The following is a 22,686-nucleotide window of genomic DNA, read 5'->3' as shown; positions in this document are numbered from 1 at the left end:
GACCTATGGATAACGCTAAATAGCGTGATGTGAGGCTGTATTGTGGCATATTCTAAACGTATGTACATGTACATGTGTAGTTATTAGGTCCAGAGGGTATGTAGATAACATTGTCTTGATTAATCAGAAGGGTATAGATACAGTTTAGGTAGGGGAAGGAAAGGGCAGGGGGAAAGGGAAAAGGAACAAGGGGAGCAGAGGCCAATACATCACCCTCACCCACTGTGGACAATTTCAGTGCGTCTGTAGAGAAAATGAGAGACACATATGTTAACAAACATCAACATTTTTACAAGTTTATAAAGAAATCACATTCACGATTCAATCCGTGTTGTGTTAATGTCCCCAGTTTATGGATCCAGAAAGCTTCCCTTTGTCTAAGGAGCGTCCGGTTTCCTCCTCTCCTTGGCTGGTCAATTTGCTCCAAAATTTGAAAACGTAATTGAGAAATTTGGTGTTTCTTTTCAATGAAATGGTGAGGTATAGGGAGGAAGGTATGGCCTAATCTGATCGTGGATTTATGTTTGCTTATCCGGTCCCTGATGTGTTGTGTGGTTTCTCCGACGTATCCGAGGCCACATGGACATTTTATTAAATAAACAACAAAGCTTGATTCGCAGGTGTAAAATCCTTTAATTGCCATCGCTTTTCCGGTGCGTGGGTGTGTGGCGTATTCGCCTTTAATAACACTGGAGCAATGGGCACAGTGTAAACACGGATATGTCCCTTGTCGTTTACTGCGTAGGAAGGTTTGTTTTAAAGGTCTTGTAAAGCTACCTACATCCGCTTTAATCAGTTTGTCTTTAATGTTAGGTGGTCTTTTATAACAAGTCAGCGGATATTGTTGGAACTCTTTGATGTCCGGATAAGCCTTGGATAGTAGTGACCAATTCTTTTTGAGGGCCTGCTGTATTTTGGGCATAAGGGGATGGTAAGTGGTTACGCATGCTATCCTATTAGAGTTGTCCTGTTTTGTTTCCGGTAACGTGGGTGGGTTTTTTAGATCCAGGAGAGTTTTGTTCAGAATTGCCGACGGGTAGCCTCTTTGTATAAACCTGTCGGTCATGTTCTCGAATCTAGTGTTTTTAGTGGTGGTGTCTGTAACGATCTGATTTACCCGTGTGTATTGGGACCGTGGTAATGATTTTTTCGTGGCTCTAGGATGGCAGCTGCTGTAGAGGAGAAGGCTATTTCGGTCCGTGGGTTTATGGTACAGATCTATGCTGAGAGATCCGGATTGATCAATTTGGATTAGGGTATCGAGGAAACTGATTTCCTCTTGACTGATGTGTGAGGTAAATCCTAGTTCGTTATGGATGTGATTCAGGTCCTGAATGAAGCTGTCTATGGTGGAGGTAGGTCCCTTCCAGATACAAAAAATATTGTCTATGAAACGAAGCCATATGTGGGCGTGTTGTTGGAACAGGGGATGTGTGTAGACGTGATCTTCCTCAAAGTTAATCATGAACGCATTTGCGTAGGGCGGGGCCACGTTAGACCCCATGGCGGTACCCCTCCTCTGGCCATAGTAAGTGTCCCCAAATAGAAAAAAGTTTTTTGTCAATACAATTTCAAGTAGTTTTAGGCAGCATTCCTGTTGTAGGTTACTTAAGGTGGAATGTTTACTGAGGAGAATAGCTGTGGCCAGTATGCCTTTCTCATGTGTGATTGAAGTATAGAGGCTGTTTACATCCAATGTAAGTAAATGGCAATCTATTGGGACATCAGTATTTTTTAATTTTTGTAAGAAATCAGAAGTGTCTAGAATGAAGGATTTTGATGTTTTAATCAAGGGGGTCAGAATTTTTTCTAAATAAATTGCTAGGGGAGAGAGGATTGACTCGGTGGAGGCTACGATAGGGCGCCCTGGAGGTTTAGTAAGGTCTTTATGGATTTTAGGTAGTGTATAAAAAACCGGAGTGATGGGATCTTGTTTGGTTTGGAAACTGGCAGTTTTGGGGTCTAAGATACCCAATACCGAGTATGCATCAATAGTATAGGAAATTAACTCCCGTATCTGTGGCGTAGGGTCTCTTGGCAATACTTCATATGTGTCGGTATCGGATAACTGTCTGTTGATTTCTGCAAGGTAGTCCATCTTGTCCATGACAACAAGAGCCCCACCTTTGTCCGCGGGTTTAATGGTTATGTCTTTATTAGATTGTAGTGAGCTCAATGCTATTTTCTCCTCCTGAGATAAGTTATTGGAATGTCTAAAGTGGCCCTCAGTATTGGCCATAAGGATGTCGCCTACCAGTTTTTGGGAAAGAGAAATATAAGTCTCAATGGGATGCTTGTTTTTAGGGGGCATGAAGGAACTTTTGTTCCTGAGTCCCAGGTTTTGGATGGAGAGGGGTCCCGGCGAAACGGTAACGGTCGGTCGTTCCGGTGTTAGCTCCTGGAAATGGGCTTTAAGTCTCACAGTTCGATAAAATTTTTGTAATTCCTGTTCTAACGAGAACGTGTTAAATGTAGGTGTGGGACAAAAGGATAAACCTTTCTGTAGAACCGTGATTTCTATTGGTGATAGGTTGGAAGATGAAATGTTAACGACTAGGTTGTCCTCCTTACCTGGGAACGAGTCTGGATGCGTCCTTCTTGATTTCCTCCCGCCCCTCCTGGTCCTCCTCTTCTTGATTTGCCCTCCTTGGGGCGTTGCCTAAAAAAACGCGGTTCGTAGTGCCCGGATCTGTCGCTGTCCGAAGAGCCGGAGAAGTGTTGATGTCTGTATCCTCGATAGAACTGTTGTTGCTGGTTTCCCTTCCAACGATAGACCCTGTCTAGTCTGTAGTCTTCGGCGTCCCGTATAAATTTCTGTCTTTTCCCTTGCTCTGCGTATTTTTTGTATTCCAGTAGCTGTTTGTCGATCCTTTCTTTGGTTGCAACTAACTCTTCTTCTGGTGTAGTTGAGGTCAATTGGGATTCGGTAGTCTTGATCTGTGAGGATAATTCGGTGGTTGAGGTCTGTAGTTCTTCTATGGTCAGTAGAATGAGGTCGAGGGAGCATTTATTTAGAATGCTCTCAAAGCGTTCGCAAAATTCTTTCTTCTCCGCGAAGAGTGTTGGTCGGAGATGAGATCTCAGGCCTCTAGGGATCCGTTTGTTTTTATAGTATTCAGTAAGTGTGCTGCAGTGTAGTTCCCAGCCAATGAGTCGCTTTCGGTCACGTTCATACTCACGGATTTTCATCTCGTGGTTTGGTATGTGCAGGAACTCATTGGGTAGGTTAACCCTGGACACTATACTCTCTGCTGTAGTGGTATCATACGAGAAGGTATTCGTCATGCTTGTATGGAGGTGCTGGTATCCCACAGTAAATACGTAATCTGTAGAGAAATGAGGAACCGCACTCTGTTTAGAAGTAATATCACCGGTGCCAATCAAGGGCTTATAAGGCCGTATCCAAATGATAAAAAATTGAGGCACTCAGTCCGTAGGTTTTGCAATTCAAATATTTTTTTATTTTAATTATTTTTTCATGTTTTCTGCATCATCCATATGCCCGTAAAAAATAAGGAATGACAGATTTTTTCTGACCAGACGTTTCGGTCACGGAGGACCTTCATCAGTGGTGAAATTTTGCTTGTTATCTATTTATTTATTGTTCTATGTTATTTTGTTAATTTTGTGACTTCATGCTCTGCCTTCCATTTATATGAAAAATATTCTAATATGTATATTCCAGATAACATGACCACTGATGAAGGTCCTCCGTGACCGAAACGTCTGGTCAGAAAAAATCTGTCATTCCTTATTTTTTACGGGCATATGGATGATGCAGAAAACATGAAAAAATAATTAAAATAAAAAAATATTTGAATTGCAAAACCTACGGACTGAGTGCCTCAAATTTTTATCATTTGCACTTACATTGCTAGACTTCTTTGTAGGTCTGTTGGATCAGTTCTTCAATTTTAATTCTTAATGTAAATGGCAGAGTTAGATTCTCATGTGATATCAATTATATCAGTAATGTATAACCTTGGCACTCCAGCTGTGGTAAAACTACGGCTCCCAGCATGCTCCATTTATTTCTATAGAGTTCTGGGAGCAGCAAAGCAAGGGGGGCATCTTGGGAGTTGTAGTTTTACCACAGCTAGAGTGCCAAGGTTAGCCATCACTGAATTATATGATGTAATATGCAGTATAATGTATTGTCCAGAACCTGAATCTGGAGATTCTAGTTATAATTTGTCTAAACAAAACCATAATGGTTCCTCCAGCATAACTTCTATCTCTTCTGAACACAGGAGAACAATCTGACTGTGGTCACTGAGTTTTTCCTTTTAGGCTTTCAAGTCAGCCAAGATTTAAGAATTTTCCTGTTCTGTCTTCTCCTGGTGGTTTACTGTGGGACAATATGTGGGAACTTATTGATCATAGCCCTGGTGTCCACCAGCAGAAATCTCCACACTCCAATGTACTTCTTCATCTCACAACTGTCTATCAGTGACATCATATTGACCACAGACATTGTCCCCAACCTGCTCTACATCCTACTGAATAATGGGGCGAACATTACTTTTATAGACTGCTTCACTCAGTTTTATTTTTTTGCTGCAGCAGAAAGTTTTGAATGTTTTCTTCTCACTGTGATGTCTTATGACAGATATGTGGCCATTTGTAATCCCCTCCGTTATACTTCTATCATGCAAAGTGGACATTGCGTGATTTTGACAATCGTTTGTTGGTTTCTTGGGTTTTCTAGTGTTTTGCTTTACATCATAAAAATTGCAAAGCTAGATTTTTGTGGCCTAAATGTCATTGACCATTTATTCTGTGATTTTCTCACCTTACTAGACCTTGCATGTTCTGACACCTTTATTCTTCATATGGAGATGTATTTACTAAGTATTGTAACCATCTTCATTCCAACCACAATCATTATAGTGTCTTATACGTGTATTGTTAAATCAGTCTTAAAGATCCCATCCAGTACTGGTAGACAGAAAGCCTTCTCCACTTGTAGCTCCCACCTCATTGTGGTCTCCATATTCTACTGGACTATGTTCAGTGTTTATGTCGCCCCAACAAAAGGCCTAACGCTCTCCATAAGTAAAATCCTATCTCTTCTATATACTGTCTTTACTCCTTTTATAAACCCCATTATATACAGCCTGAGAAATAAAGACATTAGGAAAGCCGTACAGGAAATATCTCAAAAGTTTGTTTAACAGAACACTGTGTCTTCACTAGAGATTCTGTAGCATAATCTTAAACCTTTCACTCCCCACTTTCCAAGAGCCACAATATATATTTTTCTCTATTACTTTTGCATAGTCATATGATTTTTTTTATTTTTTTAACAGAACATGTATTTTCTACATCTGAGAAAACAAGCCTTCAAACAGTAGCATCTGTAAAGAATAAATCAAGGCAACTGGACTTACTGCAGATTTCTTGAAAACGTTTCACTCGTTCTTTCAACGAGCTTTCTCAATTCTAAATGACTGTACAAGAATTCTCTGGGAATAAATATGTAACTGAATCAACATCTGGTCATTATACCCAGCATGAGGTCAAAGGTGTTGATTCCATTATCCTATTTGGAGTCAATAGGTGATAATGACCTCCCAGAAAAAGGTGTCAAGACAGCATTGTATGTGGCAGACAATAGATGTCTAACCAACCCCGCCTCTATTCAAGCTTGGATTCTCCATTTTTACGTAGATGGCCTCCTTCACACTTCGTTTGTACCAATCGGCTTCCCTATCCAAAACACGTACTTGACTGTCTTCAAAGATGTGACCTGTTTCTTTTAGATGTAAGTACACGGCTGAATCTTGACCAGAGGTTTTGGCTCTTCTATGCTGAGCCATACGCTGATGTAGTTGTTGTTTTGTTTCGCCGATATACAGTTCTGAGCATTCCTCATTGCACTGGACTGCGTACACAATGTTGTCCATCTTGTGTTTAGGCGTTGGGTCTTATGGGTGAACCAGTTGTTGCCTCAGTGTGTTGCTGGGTTTAAAGCAGACAGGGATGTGATGTTTATTAAAAATCCTTTGGAGTTTCTCAGACACCCCAGCTACATATGGGATAACCATATTCTTGCGTTGATTCAGTTACATATTTATTCCCAGAGAATTCTTTTACAGTCACTCAGAATTGAGAAAGCTCATTGGAAGAACGAGTGAAACATTTTCAAGAAATCTACAGTAAGTCCAGTTGCCTTAATTTATTCTTTACAGATATACCATGACTCGGATAAATGAGAACCTTCACAGACATATTCAAACAGTTGTGGTTCTCAGGTGATGGTCAGGCACAAACAGTTTAAAAAAAACAATAATATATTGTTTTTATTGTGTAGAATTAGTAAAGCATAAAATTACCAGATACATTGGATATCACTGTAATCATACTGATCCACAGAATAAAGATTTTATTCTATATATGCCTTATGGTTAACTGTGTAAAGTCTAAAATTAAGAAAACAAACCCACATTTCTTTTTCCATTTTTATTCAAAACTTTGTACTCCCCACCCCTCACTCCTCCCTCTCAAAAAAAATGGGACAACTCAACTCAGATGTCACCTGTAAATTTATAAGTTCCATGTCTGCAGAACATCTCTCATAGTTATGAACAGCCATCTGTCACACCATCAACGATTAACAGATTTTATCCATTTTGTTTATGTCGGACATTCCTCCAATATCGATTCCCTCAGTTTTCCTATAAAAAGGTAACTCAAGAACAGGACTTGAAGTGGTGGGGCTGCTTTTAAAGATCAGTTCTAATGTATAAATTATAGATGTACACTGTGTTGCTCTTCATATAACGAGTTTTAGGACCGTATTGGTTTTATAACAACATAAACCATGAGAAATACATTTTTGGTATCTGGTTTTGTCTGTCTATCAATATAAGTATATATCATAACTAGAGATGAGCAAATTTTAAAAAAAAAGTCGATTCAGATGGTTTGCAGAAGCCCCCAAAAAGATTTGATTCGATCAAAATTTATGTGTGATGAATCGCATAAAAAAAACGTCTATTTTCTGGCTGCAGAGAACCTTTATAGTGGTGTAGAACACTGTTCCTTGCAGTAACTCACATAAGGAGTCTGCTGTGGTAGTGAAATAATACTGTGAGTCAGTATGACATGCAGATGACAGGTGTCACTCTTAGAATCACTGCACAATTTACTTATTTGGGTAGTTACGGGGCCAAAACTGACCAAATAACTCAAGTATGAACTCAGCCTTACAGGTCAATGTTAGCGTCAAGAAGAAGCGCACTTCTTTTTCACTGTTGTCAGCTGATTGAGGGTGGGAATTGCATGATGAATTGCATGAGTCATCAACACAGTGGCCATGTCACACAGTAATGAGGGTGGGAATTGCATGAGTCGTCAACACAGTGGCCCAGTCACAAAGTGATGAGGGTGGGAATAGCATGAGAAATCGCATGAGCTCCCAACGTACGATCGGCCACATCATTATCCACCACTGTCTGCATGTCATTGATGTCACCCTCACCAGTCTCGGGGCCACGTGCCTGACGGCTCGCAACACCAGCTCCTACGTGACTCTCATCATGGCTACTTGCCTGCCTACAGGAGGAAGCAGCGAATATGTCCTCCTCACCTGTCTGTCGGATATACTGTACTGTAATATGAACTGCAAGGGTAAAAGAGCAATAGTGTCAAGCCGCAATTTCACACCAACTCCGCAACTACTGATTGATGCATCAAATTAAGTGTAAAAGAATTTGAATACCCTAAAATGTTCAGTATCAAATCAGTGTCTGGCTGACAAAAAATTATATTAATAACTGATCAAATAACTGAAATGTGTAGTATCAGGCCGCTATTTCACACCAACTCCGCAACTACTGATACAGGCATCGGATTAAGTGTAAAAGAATTTGACCACCCTAAAAGTGTGTAGAGAAGTGTTCTACTTTGGTGAACGGTGGCCTTGGTGGCTAATCCTTTTCGGGTTATATGTTCTCGGCCTATAAGGTGTGATCACCTCTAGTATCGTTTATTTTTTTTCTTAAGCCTGAGGAGCATTCTTTCTTCACCCGTACAGCATGCCAGACCACAAGTACTTATATATAAACTAAATATACCACAAAACTGGTTGTATCAGACCGCACTTTCACCCAAATAACAGATGCTAGGATTACTGCAATTACTGTTTAAAAAACCTAAAATCTGTAGTAATAGATCACTTTTAATAACCCCAATTAGTGCAGCAAGGTGTAATAGAATCGCTCCTATCACCCAGTCTGTACACTCTCCTATTGGTCCCTGCTCTCTACCTACAAAGTGGATAATGCCTCCTTATTATATCCCTACACTATGAATAATCTTTCCCTGAACTGGTCGATAGTAATATTTGGCGAATAAAGTCTCTTCTAAACACTGTCCCTAGTGCCTGTAACGTCTCTCCCTGCACTAAGTTCACAGTAAAATGGGGGAGACCGGGCATGAGGAGACTTTTTATAGGACTGTGACATCACAGGGGCTGGCTAGCTGCTTATTGGCTGGCTGGCTGGATGCATGGCATTGTGGGTGATCCTTTGTTCCCGCGCTTCTTACTTTCACTTTGTAACATGTGCAGCATTCATTTTAGAAAAAATGTGATTCGTTACCACGAAGCGTGAGGAAATTCAACTTCGGGACAAATTGAATTTTTTCCTGGAATTTGGATCGAATTCCACTTTGTCAACTTAGATTCGCTCATCTCTAATTATAACCCAAGGGCTGCTAGTTATAAAATGTATCTCATGTACCTAATATACCCAACAGTATCATTATTATACTCAATTTGTGCTACATAGGTGCATAGAGACTCAGATTTCTGCACATTTTCATAAGCATTAATGAAATTTAAGTTTAAGAATTCATCTAATACCATTTTTAAAACTGTCCCCTGTTCCTGCTGTGACCACGTCCTGAGGAAGTCTATTCCACAGATTCGCAGATCTTACAGTAAAGAATATTTGACGCTTCTGGAGACTGAACAGCGCCCCCTTGTCTTTCGAGGAGATTTTACATGAAACAGTTTTTCACCATATTTTTTGTATGGCCCATTTATATATTTGTTTAGGTTAATCATGTCCCCCCTCAGACGCCTCTTATCAAGACTAAATAAATGCAGTTCTTTGAATTATTCCTCTTAACTAAGACCCTCCATGCCCCTTATCAGTTTAGTCGCTCTCCTCTGTACGTTTTCTAGCTGCAGAGCATCCTTCCTATGAACTGGTGCCCAGAACTGAACTGCATATTCCAGATTAGAGATGGGCTTGCGGTTCGCCCGGCGGTAATTTCGCCACAAACTTTGCTCGTTCGCAGTTCGCAGAAAGGGTGAACATATGGCGATGTCCGCTGGTGCCATATTCTTTTACATTGTGAAGAACTTTGACCCATGACACATCCATCAGGTGGTACAGGACAGCCAATTGAGACGTTTCAGCACATGGACATACCCCCTACCTTATAAATAAACCTGATCTGGGCACCATTTTTCATTCAGTCTTTTGTCAGTGTAGGGAGAGGTTGCTGTGTGGAGCAGGGACAGGCTGTTAGGGACACAAAACGCTAGCTAATAGGGCCACAAAAGTCCTTTTAAGGTCTGGTATAGATGTGCTATCGATAGGTATAATATACTTATAATATACTTTCTAACATAGAAAGTATATTATAGTGCACTTGCATTGTGCAGCAGTTGTGTGCGGTTCTGCTGCGATACTGCAGCCACACAGAGGGACAAACGCTATTTCAACAAATAATTTCTACTGGTGTGATTAACCAGTTGCCCCCCCAAAAAAACTGATAGAAGCAGGGGTGTTATATACCAATAATATACTTTCTATATAGTGCATTTAGGTATTAAAGCATTTGTTTGCGGTTTTGCTGCGTTACCGCAGCTACACAGAGTGACAAACGCTATTGGAACAAATAATTTCTACTGGTGTGATATACCAGCTGCCCCCCAAAAAACAAATTGAACCAGGCATGTGATATACAAATAATATACCGCAGCAACACAGAGTGACAAACTCTATTGGAACAAATCATTTCTACTGGTGTTCCATACCAATTATATACTTTCTATATAGTGCATTTGGTTAGTGCAGCATTTGTTTGCGGTTTTGCTGCGTTACCGCAGCTACAGATAGTGACAAATGCTATTGGTACAAATAATTTCTACTGGTGTGATATACCAGTTGCCCCCCAAAAAAACTGATTGAAACAGGTGTGTTATATACAATTCATATACTTTCTATATATTGCATTTGGGTAGTGCAGCATTTGTATGTGGTTTACTGCGTTACCGCAGCTACACAGAGTGAAAAATGCTATTGGAACAAATAATTTCTACTGGTGTGATATACCAGTTGCCCCCCCCCCCCCCCAATTTTTTTTTATTAAATCAGGGGTGTGATATATCTTCTTCCACAAATACTTTTCTTCTATAGGGACTTTTGTCACAGGGTCATTTTGAAAATGACAGGCAGAGGAAGAGGCAGGCAATTCCGCAGGGGTGGTAGGGGCCGGGCAGTTGCACCAGGCCGGAGCCTAAGTGGGAAGTTGCAGAAGGTGCATTCGATTACATCAAGGGACGCACCAGACTTGGTTGAGTGGCTCACTCAGCCTTCCACTTCAGCACCCTCCTCATCCTCCTTATCTGCACTCTCTTCACTCTCTGTAGTGTGCACCCCCAAAGACATCATCACCACCACCACCATATCCCCTCTGCTCGAGTCAGAGGAATTGTTTTCCCATCCATTACAAGACCATACCTATGTGCAGCCATTCTTGGCATCGGATCAGGAAGAGTAGGTATCAACGGTTGCCACCCAGCAGTCTGACAACAGTACCCAGATCAGCCCAAGGATGGTGGTCCCCGCTGTTACTGCCTACTCCGAGATCTCTAATGTCAGTGGTGGTGAAGGGGATGATGATGACGTGTCTATGGACGTCACGTGGGTGACCACAAGAGAAGAAGAGGAGGGGAGTTCAGAGGGAGAGACAGAGCAGCAGATAGTGAGAAGAAGGAGGAGAAGCAGGCTGAACTTACAGTGCACAGGAGGCAAAAAGCAGACTGCTAATGTACTGTATCTGGAACGAGCCATCCACCATGCACGGTCACATCAGGCACTCCCAGGACGCCTGCACATGGCTCTGCAGTGTGGGCTTTTTTAAGGTATCCGCTGCTGACAATAGTTTTGCCATTTGCTCATTATCCTCCGATTTGTCCTCCACTCTACCTTCCACCGTGCCGTCGTTGCGTTCATCTGGCAAAAGACAGGCTTCCGTGCCCCAAATGTTAGAGATAAAAAAGATGATGACCCCGGATAACCCTCTTGCCCAACGGCTGACCGCTGGCTTGTCAGAACTGCTAGCCTGCCAAGTACTGCCATATAAACTGGTGGACTCGGAAGCCTTTAAAAACTTTGTGGACATTGGCACACCACAATCGTAGGTCCCCCGGAAGGAAATATTTCTCCCGGAAGGGCTTCCCGGAGCAATATGGCCACATTAAGTGGCAAGTGAATGTATCTTTTACTGCCCATTGGGTGAACCTTCTGACGGCTGTCAAGCATGCAACACGTGACACCCGTGTGGATTTGGTGTTACCGCCACGGATTGTATGCAGGCCTGCCTCTTCTTCTCCTCCTCCTACTCCATCCTCCGTCTCCTCCTCGGCTGACTCCTCCTTTTCCACTGCTACCGCCTCTTCTGCTGCGCCCCCCAAGCTCCCCAGAACCTATTTGACATGCCAGGTGAGATGTTGCCATGCTGTGCTGCGGTTGTTGTGCCTGGAAGCCAAGAGCCACACCGGTCCTGCACTCCTTTATGCTTTGTGGTCACAGGCCGATCAGTGGCTAACCCCACTCAATTTGACAGTTGGTAAAGTGGTGTGCGACAACGGTGTCAATCTGCTGAGCGCACTGAAACAGGGCAAAAATACACACTGAACTTAGTCATGCAGCGATTCGATACCAAATGCCCCGGGGTCCACAACGTGTTGCGGCAGGCCAGGAAAATCTCTGGCCATTTTAGAAGATCTAACACGGCCATGGCTCGCCTTCAGACATCTGATTTGTGACTGCCTGACGCGATGGAACTCCACCTTGTATATGCTTGATTGGCTACTCCAGCATAAACGTGCAGTTAACGACTACATGTATGATCTATGCGGCAGGACAGGTTCTGGGGAGCTTGTTTTTTTTTTCACTGCACCAGTGGCTGCTCATGCACGACACATGCAGACTTCTGCATCCATTTGATGAGATCACCAAACTGGTCAGTAGCAGCCAGGGTGCCTTCAGTGACATCGTACCTTATGCCTTCTTTCTGGAGCGTGCATTGCGTCATGTCATTGATCAAGCTGTCGAGAAGTTGGAGCAGGAAGATGAGGAAGTCGCAATGCTGAATGAATTCCCAGGGGGAATTCCTGAAGAGGAATCAGAGGAGGATAGTGCCGGAACGGAGGAGGAGCAAGAAGAGCATTCTTTAAACGTTTCTGGGATCCCTGTTGTTGTCCGTGGCTGGGGGGGAGGAGACCGAGGATGACATTATCCTGCATGATGAGCAGGAGCCAGGCCACTCCACTCCAGTTTAGTGCAAAAGGGGGCCTTCATGCTACAGTGTTTGAAGAGGGACCCTCGTATAAAAAGCATAAAGATCAAGGACCAGTACTGGGTGGCAGCGTACTTAGACCCCCGGTACAGACACAAAATGGCAGACATGTTACCAGCATCACAGAGGGCTGTCAGAATGCAGCACTTCCAGGCCTTGCTTCGAGAAATGCATTCTGCTTTTGTGGGAGATGGCAGAGGAATTTCCACTCACAGAGAAACAGTTGTGGTTACCAATCCAACAGCGCATGCAAGAAGAGGGCGGTTTGAAGATGTGTTGGTCACTTCGGACATGAGATCATTCTTGCAACCAACCCATCGACAGCCGCCCTCCGGATCCAGCCTCACGGAACGCCTAGACCGATAGGTGTCAGACTAAATCGGGTTAACGGCCGATGCGGACGCTCTGAAATGGAACTATTGGCTTGCCCCTCGTCCAGTGTCCTGTCCGAAAATATGTTCAGCGCAGCAGGGGGAATTGTGACCGATAAGAGCAGTCACCTAGCTCACAACAGTGTGGACTACCTCACATTTCTAAAAATGAATGAGGCATAGATCTTGGAGGAATTCAACACCTATGACGACCACGTTTAATTAATTTTCCTCATGCTAGCCCACAAAGATCTGCCAACACCCAGAAAAAATATTGGTCCCTTTCTTAGGTAAATAGATTGGCATAAAAGGCCTTTTCTGTCCATTGAATGCCTAATGTTTTGGGCCTCGGAGGAATTCAACACCTGTGACAACCACATGTTTCAACTATTATCATTAGTTTTTTTTTCAAGAGGGGTGATTTCGTTAGCCATGTTTTTAATCCAATTTTCTATTTTTAGTTATTTTAACCACCTCAGCCCCCAGTGCTTAAACACCCTGAAAGACCAGGCCACTTTTTACACTTCTGACCTACACTACTTTCACCATTTATTGCTCGGTCATGCAACTTACCACCCAAATGAATTTTACCTCCTTTTCTTCTCACTAATAGAGCTTTCATTTGGTGGTATTTCATTGCTGCTGACATTTTTACTTTTTTTGTTATTAATCGAAATTTAACGATTTTTTTGCAAAAAAATGACATTTTTCACTTTCAGTTGTAAAATTTTGCAAAAAAAATGACATCCATATATAAATTTTGCTCTAAATTTATTGTTCTACATGTCTTTGATAAAAAAAAAATGTTTGGGTAAAAAAAAAATGGTTGGGTAAAAGTTATAGCGTTTACAAACTATGGTACAAAATGTGAATTTCCGCTTTTTGAAGCAGCTCTGACTTTCTGAGCACCTGTCATGTTTCCTGAGGTTCTACAATGCCCAGACAGTACAAACACCCCACAAATGACCCCATTTCGGAAAGTACACACCCTAAGGTATTCGCTGATGGGCATAGTGAGTTCATAGAACTTTTTATTTTTTGTCACAAGTTAGCGGAAAATGATGATTTTTTTTTTTTTTTTTTTTTTTCTTACAAGTCTCATATTCCACTAACTTGTGACAAAAAATAAAAACTTCCATGAACTCACTATGCCCATCACGAAATACCTTGGGGTCTCTTCTTTCCAAAATGGGGTCACTTGTGGGGTAGTTATACTGCCCTGGCATTCTAGGGGCCCAAATGTGTGGTAAGGAGTTTGAAATCAAATTCTGTAAAAAATGACGAGTGAAATCCGAAAGGTGCTCTTTGGAATGTGGGCCCCTTTGCCCACCCAGGCTGCAAAAAAGTGTCACACATCTGGTATCTCCGTATTCAGTAGAAGTTGGGGAATGTGTTTTGGGGTGTCATTTTACATATACCCATGCTGGGTGAGATAAATATCTTGGTCAAATGCCAACTTTGTATAAAAAAATGGGAAAAGTTGTCTTTTGCCAAGATATTTCTCTCACCCAGCATGGGTATATGTAAAAAGACACCCCAAAACACATTCCCCAACTTCTCCTGAATACGGAGATACCAGATGTGTGACACTTTTTTGCAGCCTAGGTGGGCAAAGGGGCCCATATTCCAAAGAGCACCTTTCGGATTTCACTCGTCATTTTTTACAAGATTTGATTTCAAACTCCTTACCACACATTTGGGCCCCTAGAATGCCAGGGCAGTATAACTACCCCACAAGTGACCCCATTTTGGAAAGAAGAGACCCCAAGGTATTCGCTGATGGGCATAGTGAGTTCATGGAAGTTTTTATTTTTTGTCACAAGTTAGTGGAATATGAGACTTTGTATGAAAAAAAAAATATATAAAAAAAATCATCATTTTCCACTAACTTGTGACAAAAAATAAAAAATTCTAGGAACTCGCCATGCCCCTCACGGAATACCTTGGGGTGTCTTCTTTCCAAAATGGGGTCACTTGTGGGGTAGTTATACTGCCCTGGCATTTTCCAGGGGCCCTAATGTGTGGTAAGTAGGTAAATGACCAGTGAAATCCAAAAGGTGCTCTTTGGAATATGGGCCCCTTTGCCCACCTAGGCTGCAAAAAAGTGCCACACATGTGGTATCTCCGTACTCAGGAGAAGTTGGGGAATGTGTTTTGGGGTGTCTTTTTACATATACCCATGCTGGGTGAGAGAAATATCTTGGCAAAAGACAACTTTTCCCATTTTTTTATACAAAGTTGGCATTTGACCAAGATATTTATCTCACCCAGCATGGGTATATGTAAAATGACACCCCAAAACACATTCCCCACCTTCTCCTGAGTACGGAGATACCAGATGTGTGACACTTTTTTGCAGCCTAGGTGGGCAAAGGGGCCCATATTCCAAAGAGCACCTTTCGGATTTCACTCGTCATTTTTTACAGAATTTGATTTCAAACTCCTTACCACACATTTGGGCCCCTAAAATACCAGGGCATTATACCTACCCCACAAGTGACCCCATTTTGGAAAGAAGAGACCCCAAGGTATTCGCTGATGGGCATAGTGAGTTCATGGAAGTTTTTATTTTTGTCACAAGTTAGTGGAATATGAGACTTTGTATGAAAAAAAAAAAAAAAAAAAAAAAAAATCATCATTTTCCACTAACTTGTGACAAAAAATAAAAAATTCTAGGAACTCGCCATGCCCCTCACGGAATACCTTGGGGTGTCCTTCTTTCCAAAATGGGGTCACTTGTGGGGTAGTTATACTGCCCTGGCATTTTCCAGGGGCCCTAATGTGTGGTAAGTAGGTAAATGACCAGTGAAATCCTAAAGGTGCTCTTTGGAATATGGGCCCCTTTGCCCACCTAGGCTGCAAAAAAGTGTCACACATCTGGTATCTCCGTACTCGGGAGAAGTTGGGGAATGTGTTTTGGGGTGTCTTTTTACATATACCCATGCTGGGTGAGAGAAATATCTTGGCAAAAGACAACTTTTCCCATTTTTTTATACAAAGTTGGCATTTGACCAAGATATTTATCTCACCCAGCATGGGTATATGTAAAATGACACCCCAAAACACATTCCCCAACTTCTCCTGAGTACGGCGATACCAGATGTGTGACACTTTTTTGCAGCCTAGATGCGCAAAGGGGCCCAAATTCCTTTTAGGAGGGCATTTTTAGACATTTGGATACCAGACTTCTTCTCACGCTTTGGGGCCCCTAGAATGCCAGGGCAGTATAAATACCCCACATGTGACCCCATTTTGGAAAGAAGACACCCCAAGGTATTCAATGAGGGGCATGGCGAGTTCATCGAAATTTTTTTTTTTTGGCACAAGTTAGCGGAAATTGATATTTTTTATTTTTTTCTCACAAAGTCTCCCGTTCCGCTAACTTGGGACAAAAATTTCAATCTTTCATGGACTCAATATGCCCCTCACGGAATACCTGGGGGGTGTCTTCTTTCCGAAATGGGGTCACATGTGGGGTATTTATACTGCCCTGGCATTCTAGGGGCCCTAAAGCGTGAGAAGAAGTCTGGAATATAAATGTCTAAAAAATTTTACGCATTTGGATTCCGTGAGGGGTATGGGGAGTTCATGTGAGATTTAATTTTTTGTCACAAGTTAGTGGAATATGAGACTTTGTAAGAAAAAAAAATAATAATTCCGCTAACTTGGGCCAAAAAAAAATGTCTGAATGGAGCCTTACAGGGGGGTGATCAATGACAGGGGGGTGATCAATGACAGGGGGGTGATCAATGACAGGGGGGTGATCAATGACAGGGGGGTGATCAGGGAGTCTATATGGGGTGATAACCACAGTCATTTATCACGCCCGTGTAAGGCTTCATTCAGACGTCCGGATGCGTTTTGCGGATCCGATCCATCTATCAGTGGATCCGTAAAAATCATGCGGACGTCTGAATGGAGCTTTACAGGGGGGGTGATCAATGACAGGGGGGTAATCAATGACAGGGGGGTGATCAGGGAGTCTATATGGGGTGATCACCACAGTCATTGATCATGCCCCTGTAAGGCTTCATTCAGACGTCCGGATGCGTTTTGCGGATCCGATCCATCTATCAGTGGATCCGTAAAAATCATGCGGACGTCTGAATGGAGCTTTACAGGGGGGTAATCAATGACAGGGGGGTGATCAGGGAGTCTATATGGGGTGATAACCACAGTCATTGATCATGCCCCTGTAAGGCTTCATTCAGACGTCCGGATGCGTTTTGCGGATCCGATCCATCTATCAGTGGATCCGTAAAAATCATGCGGACGTCTGAATGGAGCTTTACAGGGGGGTAATCAATGACAGGGGGGTAATCAATGACAGGGGGGTGATCAGGGAGTCTATATGGGGTGATAACCACAGTCATTGATCATGCCCCTGTAAGGCTTCATTCAGACGTCCGGATGCGTTTTGCGGATCCGATCCATCTATCAGTGGATCCGTAAAAATCATGCGGACATCTGAATGGAGCTTTACAGGGGGGTGATCAGGGAGTCTATATGGGGTGATCACCACAGTCATTGATCATGCCCCTGTAAGGCTTCATTCAGACGTCCGGATGCGTTTTGCGGATCCGATCCATCTATCAGTGGATCCGTAAAAATCATGCGGACGTCTGAATGGAGCTTTACAGGGGGGTAATCAATGACAGGGGGGTGATCAGGGAGTCTATATGGGGTGATAACCACAGTCATTGATCATGCCCCTGTAAGGCTTCATTCAGACGTCCGGATGCGTTTTGCGGATCCGATCCATCTATCAGTGGATCCGTAAAAATCATGCGGACATCTGAATGGAGCTTTACAGGGGGTTGATCAATGACAGGGGGGTAATCAATGACAGGGGGGTGATCAGGGAGTCTATATGGGGTGATCAGGGGTGATTAGGGGTGATCAGGGCTAATAAGGGGTTAATAAGTGACGGGGGGGGGTGTAGTGTAGTGTAGTGGTGCTTGGTGGGACTTTACTGAGCTACCTGTGTCCTCTGGTGGTCGATCCAAACAAATGGGACCACCAGAGGACCAGGTAGCAGGTATATTAGACGCTGTTATCAAAACAGCGTCTAATATACCTGTTAGGGGTTAAAAAAAACACATCTCCAGCCTGCCAGCGAACGATCGCCGCTGGCAGGCTGGAGATCAACTCTCTTACCTTCCGTTCCTGTGAGCGCGCGCGCCTGTGTGCGCGCGTTCACAGGAAATCTCGCGTCTCGCGAGAGGACGCGCCGGCGCGTCCAGGAGGAATGAATCAACCACCTCCAGGACGCGTCTGTGCGTACAGCGGTCCGGAGGTGGTTAAACATATGTATTTGACCTTTATTTGTACTGGCCTTCAAAATTGATATCCATTGACCATCTAATAGACCTCCAGCCACATACTTTCTTGTTCTTTTATGTACTCTGAATGCATAATTTCTTGGGCCTGTAGTACACTGGCCTGCTTGAAAATTGGTATCGAATGACCGTGTAATCTACCTTCAGCCACATACTTACTTGTTTTTTTATGTACGCTGAATGCATAATTTTTGGGGCCTGTAGTACACTGGCCTTCTGGAAAATTGATATCCAATGACTGTGTAATCTACCTCCAGCCACTTACTTACTTGTTCTTTTATGTACGCTGAATAAATAATTGATGCTGCCTTGGAGGAATTCAACACCAGTGACGACCACATGTTATCGAATTTCAATTATTATCATTAGAGGTTTTTTCAAGAGGGGAAATTTCGTTAGCCATGTTTTTAATCCAATTTTTTATTTTTAGTTCTTTTAAACATATGTATTTGACCTATATTTGTACTGGCCTGCAGTAAAATTGATATCCATTGACCATCTAATAGACCTCCAGCCACATACTTTCTTGTTCTTTTATGTACTCAAAATGCATAATTTTTGGGGCCTGTAGTACACTGGCCTGCTGGAAAATTGGTATCCAATGACCGTGTAATCTACCTTCAGCCACTTACTTATTTGTTCTTTTATGTACGCTGAATGCATAATTTTTGGGGACTGTAGTACACTGGCCTGCTGTAAAATTGATATCCATTAACCATGTAATATACCTCTGGCCACATAATCACTTGATCTTTTCTGTCCGGTGAATGCCTAATGTTTGGGGCCTGTAGTCCAGAAGCCTACAGCTAAATTTTTATCCATTGACCGCATAATGTACCTCGAGCCATATAATCAGAATTTCTTTTATGTCAGGTAAATGCCTAATTTTTAAGGCAAGTACTCCCGTGGCCCAAAATATAAATTTTCTAGGCTCCAACAGGGCACATTTTAGACAATTTACCTCTTAGACGCATAAAAAGTCTCCTGATTAAGATACATATTTTTTGTTGGAATTCTTTCATTGATCCCCCTCTAGTATGTCACCGTCTATGTTGTGGGACTATTTGTACACTTCTACTAAGTATTTGGTGGCTGCAAATATGAATTGAAGGTTTTTCAGCTTCGCCTGCCATTAAAGTGAATTGGGCCCGTCTCGAACTTGCGGTTCGCAAACATTTGATCGCGTTCGCGAACCGTCCAGGCCGATGTTCGTCCATCACTAATAGGCAGCAGCCAACTCACTACATAGGATGTCTCTATATTAGTTCAGTTTGTCCTCCCTCTCAGCAGGTGTAAAAAAGGCCCCCATTTTGGACCAGTAGTGAGAGTTCACTAAGGTGGAGAGCCAGAAGTCATCCCTCTGCCGAATGGTGACAATTCGTCTGTCACTACGCAAGCAAGTGAGCATGCATCGGGCCATTTATGCAAGGGACTCAGAGGGACTACCTGCCTCCATTTCCACTGCATACTGCCACAGTGTGTCTGGGTCCTCTGCCTCATCTTCCTCATCGCCCTGTAGCTCTTCTGGATGGTCCTGCTCCTCCTCTCCTGTCACCTGTGTAGAAAAACCACCCATTTTGCTACACATTGCTTGTGCTCCAATGTCTTCCTCCTCCTTCTCATGCAGTTCAGCCCCCACAGGTCTCGTGTGGCTGTGAGATATAGGCTCCACATCTCCAGTGCCCTGACCAGCCAGATTTACCAGCATCTGTTCCAGGACATGAATCAGGGGAATGACATTGTTCATCCCGTAGTCCTGGCGACTGGCAAATAACGTGGCCTCCTCAAAGGGCCTGAGCAAATGGCAGGTATCACGCATGAGCTGCCATTGGCTGACATCAAAGTTACACAGGGGAGTACTCCTATCCGCTTGGATCATCAAGAAATCGTTTATGATCTTTCTCTGTTCGTATAGACGGTCCAACATATGGAGGATGGAATTCCAATGGCTGGAAACGTCGCATATCTTCCTATGTTCAGCTGTAGGCTCTCACTCCAATGTTTCATACGGTATGCTCAGCTGTAGGCCCTCACTCCAATGTTTCATATGGTATGCTCAGCTGTTGGCTCTCACTACAATGTTTCATACGGTCTGCTCAGCTGTAGACCCTCACTCCAATGTTTCATATGGTCTGCTCAGCTATAGGCTCTCACTACAATGTTTTATACGGTATGCTCAGCTGTAGACCCTCACTACAATGTTTTATATGGTCTGCTCAGCTGTAGGCTCTCAGTACAATGTTTCATACGGTCTGCTCAGCTGTAGGCCCTCACTCCAATGTTTCATATGGTATGCTCAGCTGTAGGCCCTCACTCCAATGTTTCATATGGTATGCTCAGCTGTAGGCTCTCACTACAATGTTTCATACGGTCTGCTCAGCTGTAGACCCTCACTCCAATGTTTCATATGGTCTGCTCAGTTATAGGCTCTCACTACAATGTTTTATACGGTATGCTCAGCTGTAGGCCCTCACTACAATGTTTTATACGGTCTGCTCAGCTGTAGGCTCTCAGTACAATGTTTCTTACGGTCTGCTCAGCTTTAGGCCCTCACTCCAATATTTCATACGGTCTGCTCAGCTGTAGGCTCTCACTACAATGTTTCATATGGTCTGCTCAGCTGTAGGCCCTCACTCCAATGTTTCATATGGTCTGCTCAGCTGTAGGCCCTCACTCCAATTTTTCATACGGTCTGCTCAGCTGTAGGTTCTCACTACAATGTTTCATACGGTCTGCTCAGCTGTAGACCCTCACTCCAATGTTTCATACGGTCTGCTCAGCTGTAGGCTCTCACTACAATGTTTCATATGGTCTGCTCAGCTGTAGGCCCTCACTCCAATGTTTCATACGGTCTGCTCAGCTGTAGGCCCTCACCTCCAATTTTTTGGGGGTCAGCTGACATGGTATATTATTTTCTATGTTTCAGACTTGAAAGGAAACATAATTTGGTTTCCTTCAGTGGTGAATCTTTCACGCATGTGTTTTTAACAGGATTTTGGTTTTTATATAGTGGCCCAGGGGTAAAAATGTCAATGTTTTTTTTAAAAAAATGTCAGGCTTTTCTCCTCTCTCCTTTGCAGATGCCTTTTCAGGAGATATTAGACCCTTTCACATTTTGGCCTGGAGGAATTACAATTGTATTCCCTTTTTTCATTGTATGTGCCACTTTCCCTAGATCTTTTTTGGGGTATACAATAGAATCCCAAGATGGTCAGATAGCAGCTTGTAATTGTGGTACAGTTCCATAATGTAAAGAGGCAACAAATGCTGACCACCATTCCCTGCGCTAACTCTGCTATGTGACGCTCTCTGGAACCCAAAGGAACATTAAAATTAGAAATTGGTCATTCTTTGTTGGTAGCCTGTGCTGACCGCCATTCCCTGCGCTAACTCTGCTACGTAACGTTCTCTGGAACCCAAAGGAACACTACGATTAGAAATTGGTCATTCTTTCTTGGTAGCCTGTGCTGACCGGGTCAATTAACTTCTTAGGTGTTTAGGTCAGCAGGCCCTTGCTCCTAATGTTTTTGAGGGTCACCAGCAGGCCATCAATGATAATTTTTAAAGGGTGTGTATGATGCCCTCCTTTATGTGTAATAAAGGGTGCATTGGAGTGCCAGTTCCTTAATTTTTGGCAGCCCTTTCACTTAGTGCATAGGCTTTATGAGTGTAGGAGTCCCACTACCTGAACAATTGTAGCACCATGTGAATGATGCCCTCCTTTTTGTGATATACAGTAGTGATGAGCGGCAGTAGTCATATTCGAATTCGCAATATTTTGAAAATATTTCGTAGAATATTCGGCGAATATTCGCAAATTCGAATATTCGTTATATTCTGCAATTTTTTTACTCAAAAAATCAACAAGGTAATGATCGCGTAATATGCGAATTTTCGAATTTTGAATTTTCTAATTTTTCAATTGCCGAGCAAAACCATGATTCCTCTCTGCTTCTTGCTTGTGGGCCAATGAGTCATAGCACTATATCTAATATATTTGTTTTTTCGAATATTCGTAATATTCTAAAACAAGAATATATAGCAATATAGCGAATATTCGAAAAAAACTAATGTAGAGCAATTTAGCTAATATAGTGCTATAATCTTTTTTTTATAGTTGTAATTTTTTTCTTCAGATGAGAAAAAAATTACAACTATTAGACAAAGAAGATTATTGCACTATATTAGCTAAATTGCTCTATATAAGTTTTTTTTTTGAATATTCACTATATTGCTAAATATTCTTGTTTTAGAATATTACGAATATTCTAAAACAAGAATATATAGCAATATAGCGAATATTAGAAAAAAAAAAAGAATATAGAGCAATTTAGCTAATATAGTGCAATAATCTTCTTTTTTAATAGTTGTAATTT

General features: G+C 42.5%; 1 protein-coding gene across 1 annotated transcript; it reads left to right on the top strand.

Annotated features, from left to right (window-relative positions):
• Positions 1 to 3,972: 3,972 nt before the first annotated feature.
• Positions 3,973 to 5,174, top strand: LOC120989836 (olfactory receptor 11L1-like). Its single transcript, XM_040418194.1, has 2 exons — positions 3,973 to 3,999; positions 4,251 to 5,174. Exons 1-2 carry the CDS (start codon positions 3,973 to 3,975, stop codon positions 5,172 to 5,174), a joined length of 951 nt encoding a protein of 316 aa, XP_040274128.1.
• The last annotated feature ends 17,512 nt before the right edge of the window (positions 5,175 to 22,686 follow it).

Source organism: Bufo bufo, chromosome 1 (genome assembly GCF_905171765.1).
Source record: "Bufo bufo chromosome 1, aBufBuf1.1, whole genome shotgun sequence".
Classification (NCBI taxonomy): Eukaryota; Metazoa; Chordata; class Amphibia; order Anura; family Bufonidae; genus Bufo; species Bufo bufo.
The sequence above is the reverse complement of the archived record's forward strand: the minus strand, read 5'-3'. Positions and strand labels throughout refer to the sequence as shown.